The sequence below is a fragment of the Belonocnema kinseyi genome, chromosome 5 (assembly GCF_010883055.1).
Source record: "Belonocnema kinseyi isolate 2016_QV_RU_SX_M_011 chromosome 5, B_treatae_v1, whole genome shotgun sequence".
In the NCBI taxonomy this organism is placed as follows: Eukaryota; Metazoa; Arthropoda; class Insecta; order Hymenoptera; family Cynipidae; genus Belonocnema; species Belonocnema kinseyi.
Genome location: NC_046661.1, coordinates 15,388,907 through 15,409,348, shown reverse-complemented (window position 1 = coordinate 15,409,348; position 20,442 = coordinate 15,388,907). Strand labels below are relative to the sequence as shown.

The window sequence follows — 20,442 nt, the reverse complement described above, 5'->3', positions numbered from 1 at the left end:
TCAAATAATAAAAGTTCGGAACAGTCAATTCAATGATTCGGCTAGCGACGTGAATCCCGATATAAACCGCCTATAGCAAAAATGTATGCACATGAATCTACGCCGTTACTTCGCTGTTTGTGGGGCTGGATATGAAACTATAGGGGCGAACTTGTCGGAGTCTACTTTTTGAGAGTCTGTTTTTTGAGGTTACTATCGTTGTATCATCTAGATAACTGAGAACATTGGTTCTCATTTCCGGGGGTATCACATTCGACCGTAATTTAATCTATCGAACATTCAGAACTTCACTATAATTAAACGGAAATTAACATTGTGATAATGCCGAGACCGCGGTACTTTAACATTTGACGTGTAAAATTGCAGCGTATTACACTGGAAACTATTTGACCTATGTTATACCTCATAAAGATATATAGAACATTGTATTCATGTAAGTCGGTGAATTTACCAATAAAATCGCATTTAACATTTTTTTGTGTGATATAAATTGACGGAATGTAGAAGTGCTTGATAAAGAGCTATGGGACGCTAATCTTGCTAATGTACGTGCACAAAGTTTTATGACTCGCATAGTTGTGTATTTATACGGAGTGTATTTTGCTCAGCCGCGTGTGTTTTTTTACGCCAGTGTCGTTCATTCACGTAGGCTTTTATAAATTCACTGCGTATTATATGGGTCAATTAGTTTTTAGCGTGGTACGATGTAAAATAACCCAAGATTTGTTTACAGTGCAGTACCGTAAACGCAGTATGCGCTTGAATATCCTTATCTAGCGGGACCTGATTAAACGCGGAACTCAAATCCAATTATGTGATATACTTTAAAGCCTCAAGTTGTCACAAAATGTCCTTCATATAGGAAAGAGGGTAAGCATTTTTCTTGAAAATAGCGTTCTGTTACCGAAAATCCAAACATAAAAGATCCAAAAATAGTAACGACCTGGGTCGCGCCTCATGGGCCCTGTGATTTTTAAGGAAACTTTATCTTCAAAAATCATTTTGTAACTTTTTCCTTCTATGCATGTAGAACTGCTATACAACTACTATTTTCCTCTTTCACTAACCACGATTTTAAAGAATAGCATTTTGTTCTAAATCTAGCAATATGCGAGAAGATTCTTATTTATTCTATAGATTTATTATTATTTATTCTACTGGATGAAATGAGCTAAATGAACGTTCTCTGCCCGAGAGACATCCGCAAAGGAGATTTTTTGATATATCAAATACCACACGTTCAGGAGTATCTACCATCTTGTTCAAATTCCTATCATTTTTGAATATCGAATAGTTAGTGCGAGCAATGGTCAATGCATTTACCGAAACTAAATTTAAATCTGTTTTTAAAATGTCGAGCGGCGGAGAGGCAGTGGAGACCGAACGCAGTGCTGCTTCACCTCATTTCTCAAACACTTAGGGCTACTCTTGACCATAAAACCCTCGGTTGTTCATACGTAATTAACTTATCTTCTTAGCAAGACTCATCCTTTTTGGAAGTGGCCTGGTTGTTTGCAGTGAAAGCAAACCACTTCGTTGGAATGATTTCGTTGTCTGATTTATATTTTTAGCTCGGCTGTTCGCGCTCTGTTTTTGTTCGGTTTTAATCGCTGATGCTTTTCCTACTTCCTCCTTCAGCGCTAACGCTGGCGATTGTTTATTAATCTTTGGAGTTTCCAGCGGTCTATATTCGAATTCTTTTAGGATAGAATTTGCAGGAGGAGGTTGAACCTTATATTTTCTTATGTACACATTCTACTCTTTCTCCTAGCTTCTCCCGAAGCTAGATAGCTTACGGAACGACCGGTAATCAGACTGTTGGATGATTTTATGGTAGTTACGCGAAAGACCTCTATGGACAATTCTCATCGGCCACTTTCGGCACAAGCGACGTTAACAACATCAACACCAAGTCGGAATGCACAGGGTGGTTCCATCTGCCAGACAGAAAGAGAGGGAGATTGCATGGGAGTGGTCTGTCCTCTTTTTGCCAATCGATATAACATCTCATCACAAGGCAGAAAGAGAGAGAGAGAAAGCGAGTGGTTTGACCTCTCCTGACTCATCGATCCAACGTTCCGACGCAAGGCAGAACGAGAGGGCAATAGAATTCACGTGGTCTGCCCTCTTTCGGCCCACCGATCCAATGTTCTATCGCAAGGCAGAAGGACGGGAAGTTAAAACGAAAGTGGTCTGTCCTCTTCTATTCCATTGACTAAAAAACCACCGCAAAACAGAAAAAGACAGAGAGGGGGAAAATCAACTGTCCTCTTCATGTTCATGGATTCAGACAAATATTCCGCCATGTAAAAACCGCAAGGAAAAGTAGAATCATTTTAATTAACCAAAGGAATATGCAGGAAACAACCACCAAGGCTTTCCTTATACTATTCTTAAAGTTCATACCGGAAGTGCCGGAAAAAGCAAAGAGCGCTTGGATAGGGTGAACTCGTTTTGAAATTTTAACTGAGTCTGCTGAATATGCGTTGCGCGTCTTTTCACTCTCGGTCCGACCTCTTGACCGTTAACCAGCAAATTTTAGCACCGAAGGACATAATATACCGAAAGGGGAATATAAAACTTAACGATTTCCGACAAACCAAAGAAGGTCCTTAACCAATTTGAATACAATGGGGTAAGTCCTTTTTTATTTCTGGCGGGGCTTTTCGGTGGTTCTGGTCGTATCTATTTAAGTGAAAATTTGAGATACCGCCAAAAAGCTTGGCCAGTCCTCGTAAGTGCCGCGTGTTTTGCGTTTTCTTTTTTTTTATTAGCGCACAAACCTTTCGTGTACTCTTATTCATCGATTCTAATGCCTCATTTTGGCATTTTTCACTCGGATGAGGAGGTTCCAATTACGATATTTTTTCTCTTTTTATTTCCTCGAAAAGGGAGTTTATGCCCACGCTTAGTTTCGCAGTCAGTGTTAGCCTTGTGGTTTAGATTGTATTGACAGCCGATCATCAGTTCCTTTTGAAAATGTTAAAATTTTTTGGGTTACATTTTTTTGCAACTTAATGCGTAGGGCTCACAGGGTTTCGTTGAGATTATAATAGCCAGTGCTACGTCGAAGCCTAAGGTTTTTCAGTAATAAAAATGTAGGTTGTCCCGGAATTTGTCATTTTATCGCGAATTAGAGTGTAACTTGAAGTTAAAGAAGTATAAAATTGATGTAAGTTTAAAAGATAAGTGTTCGGGTTGACATTGTGTACCAGGATTTAGCATGGCATAAGCTAAGATGTAATTTAATGGTTAGGATTCGATGATTGATAATGATAAGGAGAGGTTTAATGCAATGGTCGCTATTGAAACATTGATGCAAAATAAGACACGGGTATAAGACTCTTGGTTTCGTCATAAAAATGTCGTAAGGATGTTGTAAAGACGTTCTATATCTTTTCGCCTACTGGGAAATTTTACTATTGAATATAAACTAAGCAGATATATATGTGGAGACATTATGATATAATAGGAATTCTTTTCCACTTATTAGTATCTGAATAAATCATTTGATTTATAATATGACATCGAATCTAGCGATGAAGTGGAGTCCTTTCCCGTGCAATAGTCGTTGTTTCGGATGATTTCTGACTGAAAAACGGTCCGATTTTTGGTAAGCGAAGTGCGGAGTTGTTGATTCCACAAATTCCTAATTGGATGTAGTAGTTGCGACCTATGCTTTGTGCTTTCGTTCCTCAAAATGCGGAGAGTATCTAAGCGATTGCTTCCTTCTACTTTCCAATCGATAAACACTATCTCACTAGTAAGTGAACAGGTAGAATTCGCAGAGCTGTATCGAATGAAGGGAGACTCCCGCATATTGCCTTCTACCATCGATCATTTTGAAGCTCTTCCGTTTATTAATTAAGAAGACACACATTCTAAGAAAAGCCGATATGGCCGTACTGAAGGGTTCAATATCGTAGACATTGAATAATCGGCCAATTCAATGCTATGAATGCTATTGCAATGCTATTGCAGAAAAAATGCAACTATTACGCATTCCAGTGCATTGAAATGTCTTTTTTTAAATGCCAGTCTATGTGTCCCAACCCGAGAAGGCCATAATCAATAATCTCATTATTTTAGAATGAATTTTTTACTCGGTGGTTTTTGGGGTCGCTGATTATGAAGCTGATATTGGTTTTTGAAAAAATGGCGGTTACAAAATGGCAGAGATTTCTCACAAATTTTGATTTTTTTATAAAAAAGATACACTTAGAGGTTTTCGGGTTCGCTGATTATGAATCTGATATTGGTTTTTGAAAAAACGAAATGGCGGTTACAAAATGGCGGAGGATTCTCACAAATTTTAATTTTTCCCTCAAAAAAGGATCACTTAGAAGTTTTTGGGTTCGCGGATTACGAATGTGATATTAGTTTTTGAAAAAACGAAATGACGGTTACAAAATGGCGGAGGATTCTTATGATCTTTGATGTTCTTTTGAAAAGAAAGATCAGTTAGAGGTTTCAGGTACGCTGATTACGTAAGTGAAATAGGGCTCCTGGTGCATGCTGTACTCCCGCCCCACCTGGATTTTATACCATCGATTCTTTACAGTAAACGCAACCAGAGAATGTGAGTTTGGCAGATATAGTTGTGATTTAGCGATATTTGTAAAATGGAAACGGTATACTCGCGAGGTAAAATTCAAACGCTGTTCTCGCGCAATTGGAGAAGATATGTCACGCTCTACCTTTAATTTTAGGAGGGGACTCTAACACACAAAATGGTGCTCTGAATCTGGTGTATCAGAAGATGGTTCCTCTGGGGGTTAGAGCGATTGCAAAGAGGGCTATGTTAAACCGTGAATTATTTTAAAGGGGATTTACTTTGGTTGAATACCAAAAGGCACACGGTTTTATTTTTCTTAATGGTAGATTCGATGGCGATTGTCCAGCTAGCCTCACTTATCTATTTGCCGAGAGTGGGAATCGCATTAATCTCGTGACATGCGGTCTCTTCTCCATAGAAATAATAAAGGATTTTAGAATTGTGCCAATTGCCATGCATTCGAATCACGTGTAGATTAATCTGCACGTCGTGAGGGCAAGGTTAAAGACAGATGTGTCAACAATTGAGTCGCGTATGCGCTGCATGGCGTATCAGCACGGATTTATGAATGATCTGCAAGTCGTACGGGCACTTTGTCGGTACTCCGGCAGACATATCACTACATCAAGCCGTGCGACCCTCGCTCTGCAACTCGCAATGTTACCTGGGTTATCTGTCGATGCAAGAACAGGGAGTTTGTTAGAAGTCTAGGACGGGGCTATTCCTTGATAAGCTCTCTCTCTCTCGGCCATCTCTCTTTCTGCCGCACATGCATAGTATGTGGAGTCAGTCGACATTGTAAACGTGAAGTGAATTTGTGCTATGACATCTGCGGTACTAGAAGCGTGTATGATTTGTAAACCGAGTAAGAGCTTTATTAGTAAGATGAGCATGGACAAAATCTCAAAATGTACGACGGATTTCTGAAAGGCTATTAATTTTTTGATGTCTAGGTCGAAGTTTAGCAACAACATTAATTTGAAATCATGACAAGAATTTCTAAACGATTTTTACTGGCCAAAAATTTTCCTTGAACTTGCCTGGACTTTATATATTCATTCTCTTTCGGATTACGCGATCACCAGGCATAAAAAACGTTGATTTTAGTATATGCAAACCTGGATAGATTTGTTGCAGCGGCTGAATAAGTCGTAGTCTGTGCTTCAATTTCAGGCAGGATTTAGGACTGTCAAATGCTTTATGGATCAAATTTTTGTTTTAAGCTCTATAATTAAGATACACCTCTCCATCCCTGGGCAGAAAGTCTTTTCTTGTTTTGTAGATCTTAAGAGAGCCTTTTCCTTTGTGATCTACGATTTAATGTAGTGTAAATTGTTGAGTTTTGTGTCAGAACAAAATTCAATAAAATAGTGAAGAGTCTTACGTCGCGGCTTGGGTGTTCATTTGCACACCCAAAGGCCTTAATCCCCTGCTGACGTGAATGGCACTGTTCTTTAGGTTGAGCTTCTTAGTTCGGTATTTTTTATTTTGGAAATTAGTGATTTGGCGGACTTCCTGCGCAATCGAGGCCTGAGGTAAATCTCAATTGATCAATTGATTACGGTCCTTCAACTGATCTGTAATGATGAAATTATGTTGTTTGCTGACTTTCGTATTGATATCCAGATTAAAATTAATGATGCTCCTGAATATTGTAAAATCAATAATCTGGAGATAAATGTATGTATGCCAAAGACCATGGCCTTCCATAAGGAAAAATCCTTCGATTCTAAATTTCAATGTAAATAGAAACCAGCTGGAAATAGTCAGCGAATACAGATACCTAGGTAAGTTATTCGGGAGCTAAGGTATTTTTTCTCTGGCCTGCACCAAAAGGGTGGCCGTTTAAAAGATTTTAGTAGGTTGAACATTGCAGGTCCTCCGGACGCATAGGTCGTAATCTAGGTGCACCATAAAAATCGTGTACGAAAGCTTAATCTCAAATGTTCTGCACTTAGATTGAAGCTGAGGCGAGTCTCATCTGACCATAACATCTGAAAGTTGGCTTTAAACTCGTTGGAATAGATGCTGGGTATGGGGGAAGAAAGGATCCCTAGAATATGCTTGATGCATTTTCAGGATGTGGCAGGTTATGGTGCGGCTGCACCAAAGTTTTATTAGGATCTACAGCTTAAGCATCTGCTCTTTTTGTGTGGGACTGAAGCCTTATGGCCTAAACTATTGGCCTTATGGCCTAAATATTTGGTAAGAATGCATTCCGACTTTTTCGCATCGGGCACTGACTTGTCTCTGGATAGATCCATAATGTCAACTGTACCTTAGAGTTGGGTAGGATTCCCTTTAAATTCGTAGTACTTATTGTTCAGGTTCATCTCATGTGATTGGTTCGGGGTAGAATCTCCATAGGGAAACTTAGTTTTATATGTGTGAAGGGGCAGCTATGCTCAATCTGCAACTAGGGAGTAGAAGAAAACCTATTAGACCTTTTAGTGGACTGCCCGATGTATAGAGTCGTAAGATCAAATTACTTTCGGTCATCGGTAGATCTTATAGCCTCTAGTACGTTCTGAATTACATCGTTAAATTTGCCGAATAATGCGGAACTGTTTCTTGTTTCGAGATACCTTCATATGGCTATGTTAGCTAATTCAGTTGGTGTAATTATATTTCAACCTCTTCGCTTATATGTAAGATCTAACTAAATACCGCAGCTGTACTTGATATAAAAATATCATTCATTATATGCTGTTATTGAATAATAATAATAAAAATAATGATGAATAACCCTTTTAATGAAAGTCGGCAACAAAGGATAAAAAACTCACAGGGCAGTGAAAATATAGTCCCCATATACGCTGCTGCTAGATGCAAGCTCGTAAACATCAAATAAACTTGCACATGGCATACATTGATTAGAACCAAACAAGAATCAAATATTTTGATCATGGACAACTGGAATAACTAAATTAATATGCATTTCGGCGGGTATCTTTTCAGGAAACTCCTTTTGTGCGTTGTAGTTCAGTTTAGCTTTAAATCCATTAAGCAACACAGTAAACGACAAATCTCATTAATTTCGAATACATTATAATGAGCATGGTCATCAAGTGATGCATCTTCTATACGTGGATGACCTGAGGCTATGCGCTAGTTCCAACAAGAAACTGCACCGAGCGATCGATGTCACAAAGCAGTTTTCTAATGAGTTCCACATGGAGCTCGGACTAGATAAATGCAGAACAGTGCATTTAACCAGAGGAGAATCAGAGACCGCAGAGCTAGCGAAAGATTTCGAGAATTAAATAAAGGCAAGGGTTAAGATTTTCTCTGAACTAGAAAAACAAGATCATGTCAATCAACATCTATTGAATCCCCGTCGTGACTTAATGCTTTGGGCTCATCAAATGGTTGAACACCGACTTCGAAAGATTGAACAGAATCATACGTATAACAATGACGAAGCATCATAGTCATTCAGCGATTGAAATGGTAGTTCTGTCAAGTCATAAAGGGGTTAGGGGCGTTGGAGATATCAGGAAACTGTGTAAGTCCCAAATTATACTGTTCTAAGACTATTTTAACAGCAAACGAGAAGTTGTGCGTTATAAAACCATCTGTGAAGCGCGTCTTGATTACACGCCCTTAAAGTTGTGCTCAGAGGAGGCTTTGATTATTCAGGCGAAAACCATAGCGGAATTAGAAATATAATAAATGCAAAATCTATCCACGGTGAACACCCTAAAATGTTAAATCAATATGAATTGGATAGTGAAGCATCTGTTATTTCTTTCAAAAGGGCGTCCTGTTTTCAAAAACGAAAGCATTCATTACTACAATTCAGGACAGGATTGTTAGCACTTGAATTTATCGCAAACACATGTCACATCAAGATGGGGTCAAACTTAATCTTCCAGTCGCAGGATTTCATGACGAACACATCAGATCAGCTAAAAGATTGCGTCGAATCTAAGCAGCTTTTGTTAGACTGCTTAGGTCGACATTGCTTCGGTTCAACGTAGTAATTTCGTGCAAACTAATTAGAACTAAATAATAATAATAATTCATTATTCATCATTAATTGCTTTACTATCGAAACAAATACTTACATAATAGTAAAATGGTTATAAATTTAAACTTAAATAAATGTCTGCCTTTCTTTAATTTGTTTTACGCTTTTCTTTGTGTTTCTTTGTGTTCACAACATTATACTTAGTAGATTGTGAACTACTCTTCGGTCGAATTATCTATTCTTCTATTTTGCCAGTCGTTTTTCAGATCGTCAATTAGCCTACATAAATTTATAAGGAAAAATATTTTGATCCATAAATCTATTGTAGCTTAGAGATGAAAATGAGTATTTTTATTAATATAAATTTTATTCTTTTATATATAGATATCAGACGAAAATCGCGATTATGTGTGTGATACATATAAAAATGATTATTAGCTGGACATAATGATAAATGTATTAACTATTTTTATTTCTCAATTACACTGACTTGTCTCGCTGCATCGTCATGTGTTTTAAGTGCGAGGAATGCTAGCGCTCCGCGCTCCGACACTGAGAGTACGACTAACCTCGAAACTCGTGACTTGGACCGACAGGACATCTCGCGAACGAAAAATTTAATAAACATTTCATGTTTATGCGCCTGACAATAAGCGTACAAATTTATTAATAATTAATGTCTACACATTTTCACTATCTAAATTCTAATTTTTTGAAAAGCTAAGTTGACTACTAAATCGTCTACAGATGAAAATGATTAAACAAGTATCTGAGTAAAAAATCTTACTCAAATGTACATTGATTTTAATATATTTTCTTACACGAACACCAATTAAATATGCGTGGGACCGACAGGACATGAAAATGAAGAACAACTTTTAAAAATTTCGTAATGGTCGATCAAACAACAATTTAAGTTAAAAAATGTATTTTTATATTATTATTCATACTAGTGATGTATTTCAGGTTGCAGAGCGATAAATAACGGGAAAGCTAGTTTAATGTTGATAAAATCCGAGAAAACTGGTACTGTGGACACTTTATCGACAGAATATTTTTGATGAGTTTTTATTTTTAGCTATAATGAGAAATAATCAAGATTTATCTAAATGAAGGAGGTTGTTCTTCATATTGAGCTCCTATTATGAGACTTTTTTGCATTTCCCATCGCTTTATTATCATTGATAGCAGAGCTTGAAAACAAAATATCTGACTTTTTGAGAAGCACCCATAAACTAGAGACTTAAGTAATATATGGGGTAAATCCTCGTACACCATTTTGTTACACAGACTAAAGATTTGAATGGAATTGACAACATATCAAAGACCATTAAAATATAGCCTAATTCCGGATTCACGAGACACTCGTAGTTTGCTACCAATTCGTACTTTAGTTAAACTAGTTTTAAATTGAAAATAAGCTTCTGTGGAACCCAGCTGGCTCCATTTTCTGATTATCTTGTTATAATTTGAATGAATTTATCTATCTATAGATTTTCAAAAAAGATTATTTGACCATTTATTGAGAATTTTAGTTTTTACTGCAGAAACCATCCCTGAGCTGGACTATTCTTTGGACCACGCATCACTCTCGCCCACTGATTTAAGCAAGGATCTCAACTGAAAAACCTAGTTGAACTCCAAGCTTAACTCAACCTCTTGCTACGACTCACAGAGCCTTCTAAAACATATTTTGGGCCATCTACGTTCTTTTATACTAGTAAGGGATATCTACCCAATTATACGCAGTCAGTATTCTGTGGGCACCTGGTCTTAACACAGGATAATCTTTATCTATGTGCATAATTCGTAGTGTCATCGCTTTTAACCAGTTCACTACACCTTTATTTTCAGAGCTATCTAAAAAATGATTACTATATTAACCTTTCAGCGCGCGCGCCCTGTTATTTCCCAAGAGCGAGCGCGTGTCGTAAATTTTACGACATTCGGGTTTATCCAAGTTAACGAAACAATTCCAAAGTGTTTCCATGTAAAACAGCCAGAAAATTGTTAAAACTGAAAACAGAAGCCCCGTTTAACATTCCTAAAACCCCAGGGTATGTTCTAAACCTATCAATAATATTGAGAAACCCCTCAAATTCAACCCTATCACTTTTAACGAAACAATTCCAAGTGTGCTCATGTAAAGCAGACATAACATTTTTTACTTGAAAATAGTCGCACAAGTCACCTTCAAAAGATTATGTTTTGTTCCGAAACCATCAATAATATTCCAAAACCCCATGAAATTCACCCCTATCACTTTTCACGAAACAATTCCGAAATGTCGTCATATAAAACAGCCTTAAAATTTTCAAATAAAGAATAGTCACAAGCGCCACCTTTACAAAACCCCATATTATGTTTCCAACCCCACAATAATATTCCATAACCCCCAAAAACAACCCCTAATTTATTTAGCGTACTCTTTCGCCATGTTGGTTCCGCCATTTTGTTATCGAAATTTTTGATATCGAATTCGTATTCAGCGACCCAAAAAAACCCCAAGTAACATAATTTGGCTCATTTTATACTTTTAGCCAGCCTTTAGCGATTCGGTCCCACTGTGCGACGATATAAATGTAGAAAAAGTCTCATAAAATAGTACAGGATAGGTAATATACTTACACATAAAGACGCGTATAACAAACAATTCTTTGCAAAATCGTCTGCCTAGAGTTTATAAAGAGATTGATCTTGGAATAGGTGGAAGCTCAGCGCATAATAATAAGTAGTTCATGCAGGTGAGGGGTATTTGGGCAATTTTCGTAAATTTTACGACAGCGCGCCCGCTAGAAGGTTAACCCTTTTCCAGGCCAAAGGAAAAGGACCACGGTACAGATAAACTGTATATGGTTTAAAGTGTTCGAGGCATTTCTGAATTCAATTTTGACTTCAGTTTTGCAGAATTAATTTGCTTAAACAGCTTATTTAATCAAATTATTGCAAAATTAATTTTTTTGCAAAAATATTACCAGAATCGGATTCTAATAAAAAGTACGCCTAATATAGTAGTTTTAATTGTTAGAATACATATTGTTAATAACAAATTAATAAATAATTAATTTTAAGATATAAGTAAATACTTCGACAACCATAAGAATATAAATAAAAATACGGATATGGCATATATTGACTCAGAGGTTTTTTGATGCGCGGAATTCAAATTTGCCGTTAGTTTTGAAAAATGAATTAATTTAAACAATTTGTTTAAACAAATTATTGCAAAATTGATTTTTTTCAAAATAAATACCGGAATCTCGTTCTCTGTAAAAATACGTCTGGAATAGTAGTTTTACTTGTTCAAATATATTTTGTTATGAAGAAATTACTTTATTCAGAATCTGTGTTATTCATTATTAATAATTTGTTCAAAACAAAATATATTTAAACAAGTAAAACTAATATTTCAGACTTATTTTTTCGTAGAATCTGATTCCGGTATTTATTTTTAAAAACTCAATTTTGCAATAATTTGTTTTAACAAATTGTTTAAACAAATTAATTTTGCAAAACTAATAGCAAATTTGAATTCTGCTCATTAAAAAACCCCTTAGTCAATATATGCCATACCCCTATTCTTATTTTAATTTTTATAGTCGTCAAAGCATTTCTTCATTTCGCAAAATTAATTACACAGGCCCACCAAAAAAACTCAGTTTTCCGCTAGTTGCAAAAAATAGGGGAAAACCTAGGGATATTCTGGATATTATTTTCATCATACTAGTATACAGAAGAATAAGCGTACTGGTGTCATATTCTTATGTGTTGGGGCTCATGACGACCGAATTCATACACAACAATTCCCTAGTATGCTTACCGTTTCCCATAGCTAGGATAAATCTAGGGAAATTGAAGGTCTTACGCATGTTATACTGACTTATAAAGCAAAAAATAAGAAAAATGCTATTTCCTCTGCAGTTTTGCGCTCTCAATCTAAATTTGATCACTACATTTTTTGAGCTTTTAACATTTTCTCCCTATATGCAAAAAGTAGGGAAAAGCCTAGGGATTTTATGTTCACATAGGCCATTAGAAAATTTTCCTACAAGAAATAAGTAACTAGGCTAACCTTATCGATTTTGAGTCGCTGAAACCCTTAGATGCAGAAAATAGGAAAAAAGCTAGGGATATTCTGGACGTTATTTTGATAATACTAGTATACGCGAAAATAGACACATGGATGTTATATGCTGTTATGTGCTGATGTTATGTTATGTACACAGAAATTTTTTAGTGTGCCTTCTGTTCCCCCTAGCTTGGGTAATTCTAGGGAAGTTGAAGGTCTTTCTCATATTATATAGATTTGTGCGGGGAAAAAATTCCATATCCTTTTCAGATTTGCGTGCTAAATCTAAATTTGAACCCCAAATTTTTCAGGCATGTTCCATTTTCTCTTTAGATGCATAATGTAGGGAAAAACCTGGGGATTTTCTGGTCACACAGGCCCACCAAACCAAAATTTCTCTGCATGGGACAAGTGACCGATTTCGCATACAAAACTGTAAGGGATATTAGGATTTTTCCTCCGTGTAAATCTATATAATCTGAGAAAGACTTTCAATTTTCCTAGAATTACCCAAGCTAGGGGAAATAGAAAGCACACTAAAGAATTTCTGTGTACAAATGAAGTCTATATAAGTCGTTGCACTTAACAATATAATATCTATGTGTCTTTTTTCGCACATACTGGTATTATAAAAATAACGTGCACATTATCCCTAGGGCTTTCCTCATTTTCGGCATCTAGAGGGAACCTGAGACGTGCAAGATAAATTCTAAGACCATATTTTGAATTGAGCGGCTCAAAATCCATAAGGGTAGCCTATTCACTTGTCTCATGCAGACGAATTTTTTGTGTGGCCTGTACGACCAGAAAATCCCTAAGCTTTTCCCTACTTTTTGCATCTAGGGAAAAACTGAGACGTATAGGATAAAGTCTAAGGCCATATTCGGATTCAGCGGCTCAAAACCCATAGGAGTAGTTTAGTCACGTTTCTCGTGCAGACAACTTTTTTCTATTGCCTGTGTGACTGGAAAATCCCTAGGCTTTTCCCTACTTTTTGCATCTAGGGGAAAACTGAGACGTGCAGGACAAATTCTATGGCCATATTCAGATTCAGCGGCTCAAGATCCATGAGGGTAGCCTAGTCACTTGTCTCGTGCAGGCAACTTTTTTTGTGGGCTTGTGTTATTTATTAATTTGTTAGTCACAATATGTATTTTAAAAGTTGAAACTACTATACCCAACCTATCTTTCCGTCGAATCTAATTCTGGTATTAATTTTGCACAAAAACTTAATTTTGCAATAATTTGTTTAAAGAAATTAATTTTGCAAATTCAATTGCAAATTTGAATTCAGCGATGCCTTAAGCCTCTTAAATCATATACAGTTTATCTGTATCGTGGCCCGTTTCCTTCGGCCTGAAAAAGGGCCGAAGACATTAATTAAAAGAATTAGTCTTTAAAAGACTTAAAGAAATTAAGTGAAAGAATGAATCTTTAAAAGAATTAAAGACATTAATTAAAAAGAATATCCTATAGAAGTTTTAAGTGAAAGAATTCACATATGAAATTTTTTAAATAAATTTTAATTGAGATGAATTGCATAAGTCCATAACTGAACTGGCAAGTTCCTATACGTGTATATATGTACATAAAAAGTTTCTTCTGCGATCAAATAAAATTTTCCCAACACAGGACCTCAGCAAAAGTGAAAAATTGATTGATACTTTTGGTACATAAAGGTGGAGTAGAAATATATTTTCTAGTTTGTGCAAATCACGAAGTAATAATTAGGAGATTTAACACTACTGAATTTGCTGCATGAAAGTATAGCAACTTCTTCGGAATAGTGGGGGGGGCTGTATTGTACATGACGATTGTACATGATTCCGAAGAAGTGGTTACGTTTTCGTAACATATAATTTAGTCTCCTTACTTCGTGGTTTAATTTGAGAAAAATAAAAAAGCTACTAACATTATTTCGAAAGTAGGATTTCGCGAAATCGAAACAGTTCCGTGGGTTTAAAAAAAAATTTGTCTGAAATAGCTCTGATCGAGTTTGGAATTAAAAGTTTGATTCCTCCGTGAAGTTGAATGTATCAAATTCACCATACTAGTTTATTGGGCGTCCGGCATCAAATTGTATATAAAAAATGGATTTTAAATGTTTTGCTTTACTAGAGTAAATTTAATAATTCGAATGGTTAATTTTGAAACGAAAATCTCAAAGGTGATATCTTATTTTTATTTAAGAAACACAAACTTTTTCAAAACGGCGATGCAAGAAAATTTAAGTGAAAATTAAAGTTTAGCCTCTGTCTGCAATTTGTGTGGTTTAAACAGAGGTATGCCATGATCCAATTAAATAAAAATAAATAAATTTTATAATTTTTAATAGAAATTATCTTAGGAATGTCGAATATACTTAATTTTTTTTTAATTAAAACATTCATCATGTATTTCACTGGAAAAGTAGCAAGGATAGTGACGATCGTAGCGTCATATAGTGGAATTTTTAAGTACATAAGGAACATTTAGAATAATCAAGAATAATCACGCAACACAACGTGAAAAATGATTGCACCGGGGAAGATCATCACAGACAGAGGACTAAATAATGAAACAGATTGCAAATTAAACCTTGAAGATTTTTAAAATAATTGATTTCTTTCAGCCAGGACATTTTATCCCGAGATTCACAACCTTAAACTGGGCGTTATGTCTGCCTGCGGCTTGTTCGGCAGCAGATGCTCGCAGATCCATAGAGAATTCTCTGCTTCCTTATAATGTGACCTCAGGAATTGAATTCTCGATTAATGTAGATCCTGAAATGTGTTACGTCAGGCAAAGGCCTCAAACTTATACAAAGGAGACGATTGGCGTTCTGTATGTTAAATGGATCTAGCTACCTTGAGTGACATAAAATTGGGACCAGAAACAATTTGATTTTTACACAAAGTGTGTAATATTAATAATATTTGGTAAAATAACAATTATTTGTAAATAAATAAAGAAAATACAGAAAGATGCAAGTGGCACAAATTTGTCAGAAACTCATTCGATAGTGTAGCTAAATTACTCCTATTTCCAAATATTAGTAGAAATATTCCCAGTTGCTTTACGCTTTTATATATGTTAGTAGTGCTCAAATATTTTTGACAAATTCTTCCCAAATTTATGACGCTCAGTGTGATCCAAATTCTTGATAAAATCTAATAAATCTACTGAATCTGAAATACAATAAAAAATGTTTCCTCTGCAGGTATTTGTATGTCACTATACTCTGCCTCGTAATGATTGCTACGGTGCGGGATTGCATATCATCTGTTCAGGACAAAGGTGCGGTAAGAATCTGAGACGTAGGACTCAGTCTTTTGAAACTTTATAAATCAGGAGCGATAGTGCTGAAGCTTTATATAATTATTCTAAATGCAGGTAACTTACACGAGTACCTCGAAAAAATATTGTGAATATATGCTTAAAGTTATTACATAAGTTCAGTGTGACTTTTGCGAGGTACTAGGGTTTATCACAATGAATTTTGATGTTAAAATTTTCCTACAAAGACAGAGAGAGAGAGAGAAAGGAGCAGGGACATACAGGCAGAGATAAAGAGAGACAGAGAGCGAGAAAGACAGATTTTGTTTTGACTTGAAGTTTCCCATGTAAAATGCAACGGGTATTCTCATCTTTTTTCCTAAGAAGTATTAACACTGGTCCAGTGGAATATTTATTATCATTGGTTAAGTCATTTTTAATAATTTGACCAAATGCAATTTGTTTAAATAATTTTTTTTGAATTATTAATATTTATTCAGTGTAATATTTATCAACATTGTTTGATTAATTTTTTTGTTTGATTTTTTTTCTTATACAAATTTTTACTCAAATATTCTTGATAAATTAATTATTAATCAGTAATTAATTATTACTGACCAATATTCCACTAGACCCACAGAAATAATTTTTTTTTAATTCCAAAGGAAATTATTCAAGCAAATTTCATTTGTTTCAATAATTGAAAATGTATAAACTAATATAAATAACTATTCCACTAGACCAATGTTAATAATTTTTAGAGGGAAAACGAATATAAAACAAACATATATAAACACATTCCATCAGTTTAAACAGTTTAAAATGAATAAACTAATGTTATAAAATATTCCAGTGGACTAATAGTAATAGTTTGAAGGGGCAAAAAACAAATTTTCCAAAAAATTTTTGTTAACAAATTCTATTTCTTTCATAATTAAGAATTAATTAACCCATTATAATTAGTATTCAATTAGACCAATATTAATACTTCTAAGTAAAAAAGACGAGAATATAGTGTTCAAAAGGTATATTTCATGAAGAATTAAAATTTTTTGTTTTAAGGGTAGTTTTCAAGTACTCGTGGGGATATGAAAGGGTGTTAATCCCATATATCTTATACATGAAGTTCTTCGTTGGATAATCCTCTACAGACCCCCGTACTTTCCCATTATATTTTTTTAAACCCTGAAAAATTATTCCAAAAACTCAAACAAGTGATTTTTCCCCATGCATTTTACATGGGAAATTTAAAGTCATAATCGGCACCTGTTAAAATTTAAAGCAAAAATAAAGAAAACAAAATTAAGGAATTTCTTTTTTTTTTAGATTAGGTATAAAGTGGGGGGGGGGGCGGGTTGTTGACCTCTAAAAAAGCGTTTTTGAGAAACACTATTAGGCATGTGCATGTGCGTATTATCTACTGTAACTTAATGTATCCAGAACTTTATCTTGTAGCGTTATCTAATATGCACTTTGACGCTTCTTGGCGAAACGTTTCCGACCTCCACTTCCTTCTCAAACTATCTGGAACAATATTGTACTAACAAATTCCATCGCTAAAAATACTTTTGATCTGCCGTTGTAAGACTAAATCCTACTTGCATATTTTCCTTACCCTGGTATTGTAATTATGCTTCTATATTACCTTCTTCATTTTCTTGCCTATCTTTTGATACTAAACCACTTTTCTGCTTTATAAAAAAATATACAAACGTTTAATGCTATTCACTGCCTTACGAATATAAAACATAAGTCGCTCAACATGTCATCTTCAGTTGTGTAACTATTGCAATTGAAAATTGCTTTTATTACCCAAATTTGACATTTTTGTGGCACGTCTACAGCTGCTTCATTAGCGTTGAACCTTTTTTTTCGCAGCGTTAATTTTTTTTTTAATTTCCTTAACTCTTCAAGCACATCCATAATAGCTCAAGTAGTATGTTGCGCGCGAAATTTAAAAATAAAATTTAAAATTGCCAAATAAATGTAAATGAATATATGTATAAATTTATATGTCTAATTTTATTAAAATTTAATACCTTCTCCGATAAGAATAATATGAAACAGATTAACGCAACCTTGTTATCTGAGGTTTCCACTGCGCTTCGCTAGCACCTAGACAAAATTCTTAAAGTTATCGTCAAAAAGCTTATTAACTACTACTAGAAGAAGATTCGCTTGAAGCCGCCTTCGACCCATGTAAATGACAGGTATTTTATTTTTGAAATTTTTTAACGCTGCAAGAAAAAGTATTGCGATTACTCCGTGAGTTTCTGATGCAAATTTTAACGTAGAATCCGAATTTCAAAAATTAAAAAGTTTTTCTTGCTTTTTTTTGAGTTTTTTAAGAAGGAATCTAAGGGGGACTCAGTGGGGTCTTTAAGTGTACTTTGGAGAGGCTCCTTTCAGCTGCTCCGGCCCGCCAGGAGTACTCAAAATGGGGTACTATAATTCTCTTATAAATGATTATTCTTGTATATTGAGATGTGGAATACGACAATATTTTCAGAAGATTAATCTTTTTTCTTAATTATATATTCTATGTGTTCAGTCATGTTTACCTTTTCATCCATTATCACTTCTAAATATTCCATACTAATTTATTCTCTCCACGCAGTTGAAAAATATTGTAGCATCGCTTCACATGAATACCCATTCCAATTTCAAGAATTTTTCATAAGTTGGTAACAAATTAATTAGTCTGAATTTCTCACCTTTCTTTGTATTTATAATTTTTGGTATGGGCATAACTGTATCTTTCTTCCTATTGCGTGGAAATTTTTCTTTCTTTATTCACTAATTTATAATACATTCAGCATCTTTAAATGTCACTTTATCTATAATATTTTTCGATAATTCTTTTATAAAATTTTTGATTATTTTCTACATTGCTCTCTGGTTATTTTTGTTTAATGCTAATCTATTATCATTATATTCACTTTTTTCCTTCTAAATGAAATTACACCATTTTTAAAGTTTCTAGAATTCCCCCAATGTTTTACACTTTTTGATTGTTTAACAAGAAAATATAAATTTTTTTCTTTTTATATAATCGTGTGGGGATTTTAATACTAAAGTAAATAAGTTGAAACTGTCAGGAATTAAGACGGAAAATAGAGAAATAATATTTTTGAAAAGTAGAAACAATTAGATACAGACATGTCTTTTTAGAATTCTCGCTTGAGATGTTTCTCAGACCGTGGTCAACGATCTTCTGCTGATTTTTGGCTCGCAGGCATCTTGGGTCCTTCTTACAATTTTAAGCTGGCCTGAATAAACCTGGCTCCTGCAATAAACTTAATCCCCAAAGAAACCAAATCGGCACGTACAATCGTAAATCTTACTTATAACCCATTTCTTATCACCTAAGTTTTCTTTAATATCCTTCGTTACATAAGGTGCCTATTTATCTAAAGATTTTGTTAATATTTCTACAAATTTGTCTGAATTTAACTACAAACTGATTTAAGTACAAATCCTCGTTAGAATTACTGAAATCTTTATAAGTAACTTTTCTACTGATTTATGCATTAAAACTTCTTTACTGTGTACTTTTATTAGAATTATCGAGTGGTCGCTAATCTTTGTTTGTATGCAATGTATTAAATACCAGCCTGGGTTAAAACAAAAAATAATTCAATACATGTTTTAGATACATCCGTGACTCTCGTATATCCTTCAACATTTTGTTGTAGTCCATGAGAGTGCTTCATATGAATTATCTTATGCCCGTAAAATGTATTCTTACTTATATTTATATTGAAATCGCCCATTATCAATACTTGGTTATATTTAGTTCATATCTCACATTTATCTTCTAATAATCCCGAAAAATGATACTTCGACTTGAGTTCGACTTGAATTGCCCCCAATTAAAACATGCTAAAGTCGAAAAGGTCGACTTGAGCATGTCTTTGTTTTGAGACGGAGCCAGACTTTAATTTATATCTTGGAGACAAGTTTTTATGCCTTGAAGTCATAAATTTATCTCTTGAGTTGTATTTTTATGACTCAAACACGTGAGGTTTATAACTTCGAGCGTATACCTGCCCTAACAAAAAGATTATTCCTAACAGTCATAAAATCTAATCTTTGTTAATGGTTAAACAATCTTGTATATTTTTATACAATACATATATTACATTAACTTATTCACGGATTGTTATTTGTATTATACTCGTTTGACGGTGATACCGAAAATGTTGTTTGTTTTTACGTATTTATAACCGCTTAGGAGATCCTTCTAGAAAGTTACAATTGAGCCGCCGCATGGAAGAACGGGATATAAAATATTTTTCGAGGAGTGGGAGGGCCCTTGTAGGTTTATGAAGACATTGTTGAATTTATATTTTTTAAATATGTATCCTTATAGAAAATTTTATTGCGCATCTTTTTTTCTTATGGAAAAAAGCTGCAGCTTTCTTCGTTTTTGAAATAATGGGAAAAAACAAGGTTTTTCCCTAGTGTAAAATTTTCGTATTTTCTATCTTAAACTCGCTCTAAATCAGAAGCGATTGGGACTTTTAACTTCAAATTTTTAGGAGTTATGTATTAAAGTATGCTGAAACTTGTAGAGCAGCTAAAGTTATTCTT

At 34.7% G+C, this 20,442-nt stretch overlaps 1 protein-coding gene across 8 annotated transcripts in view; it reads left to right on the top strand.

Annotated features, from left to right (window-relative positions):
* Window positions 1-20,442, top strand: part of LOC117172978 — a 283,642-nt gene that overhangs the window by 137,606 nt on the left and 125,594 nt on the right. For 6 of the 8 annotated variants that reach the window (XR_004467089.1, XM_033361311.1, XM_033361309.1 and 3 more), the window contains 2 exons: window positions 15,206-15,417; window positions 15,794-15,870. The exons of the other annotated variants lie outside the window; for them this stretch is intronic. Coding sequence is in view for 5 of the 6 variants with exons in the window: in XM_033361311.1 (XP_033217202.1) it covers window positions 15,206-15,417; window positions 15,794-15,870 (289 nt within the window). In the remaining variant the exon portion in view is untranslated. The remainder of the gene's footprint in view (window positions 1-15,205; window positions 15,418-15,793; window positions 15,871-20,442) is intronic. 8 annotated transcript variants of the gene reach the window in all.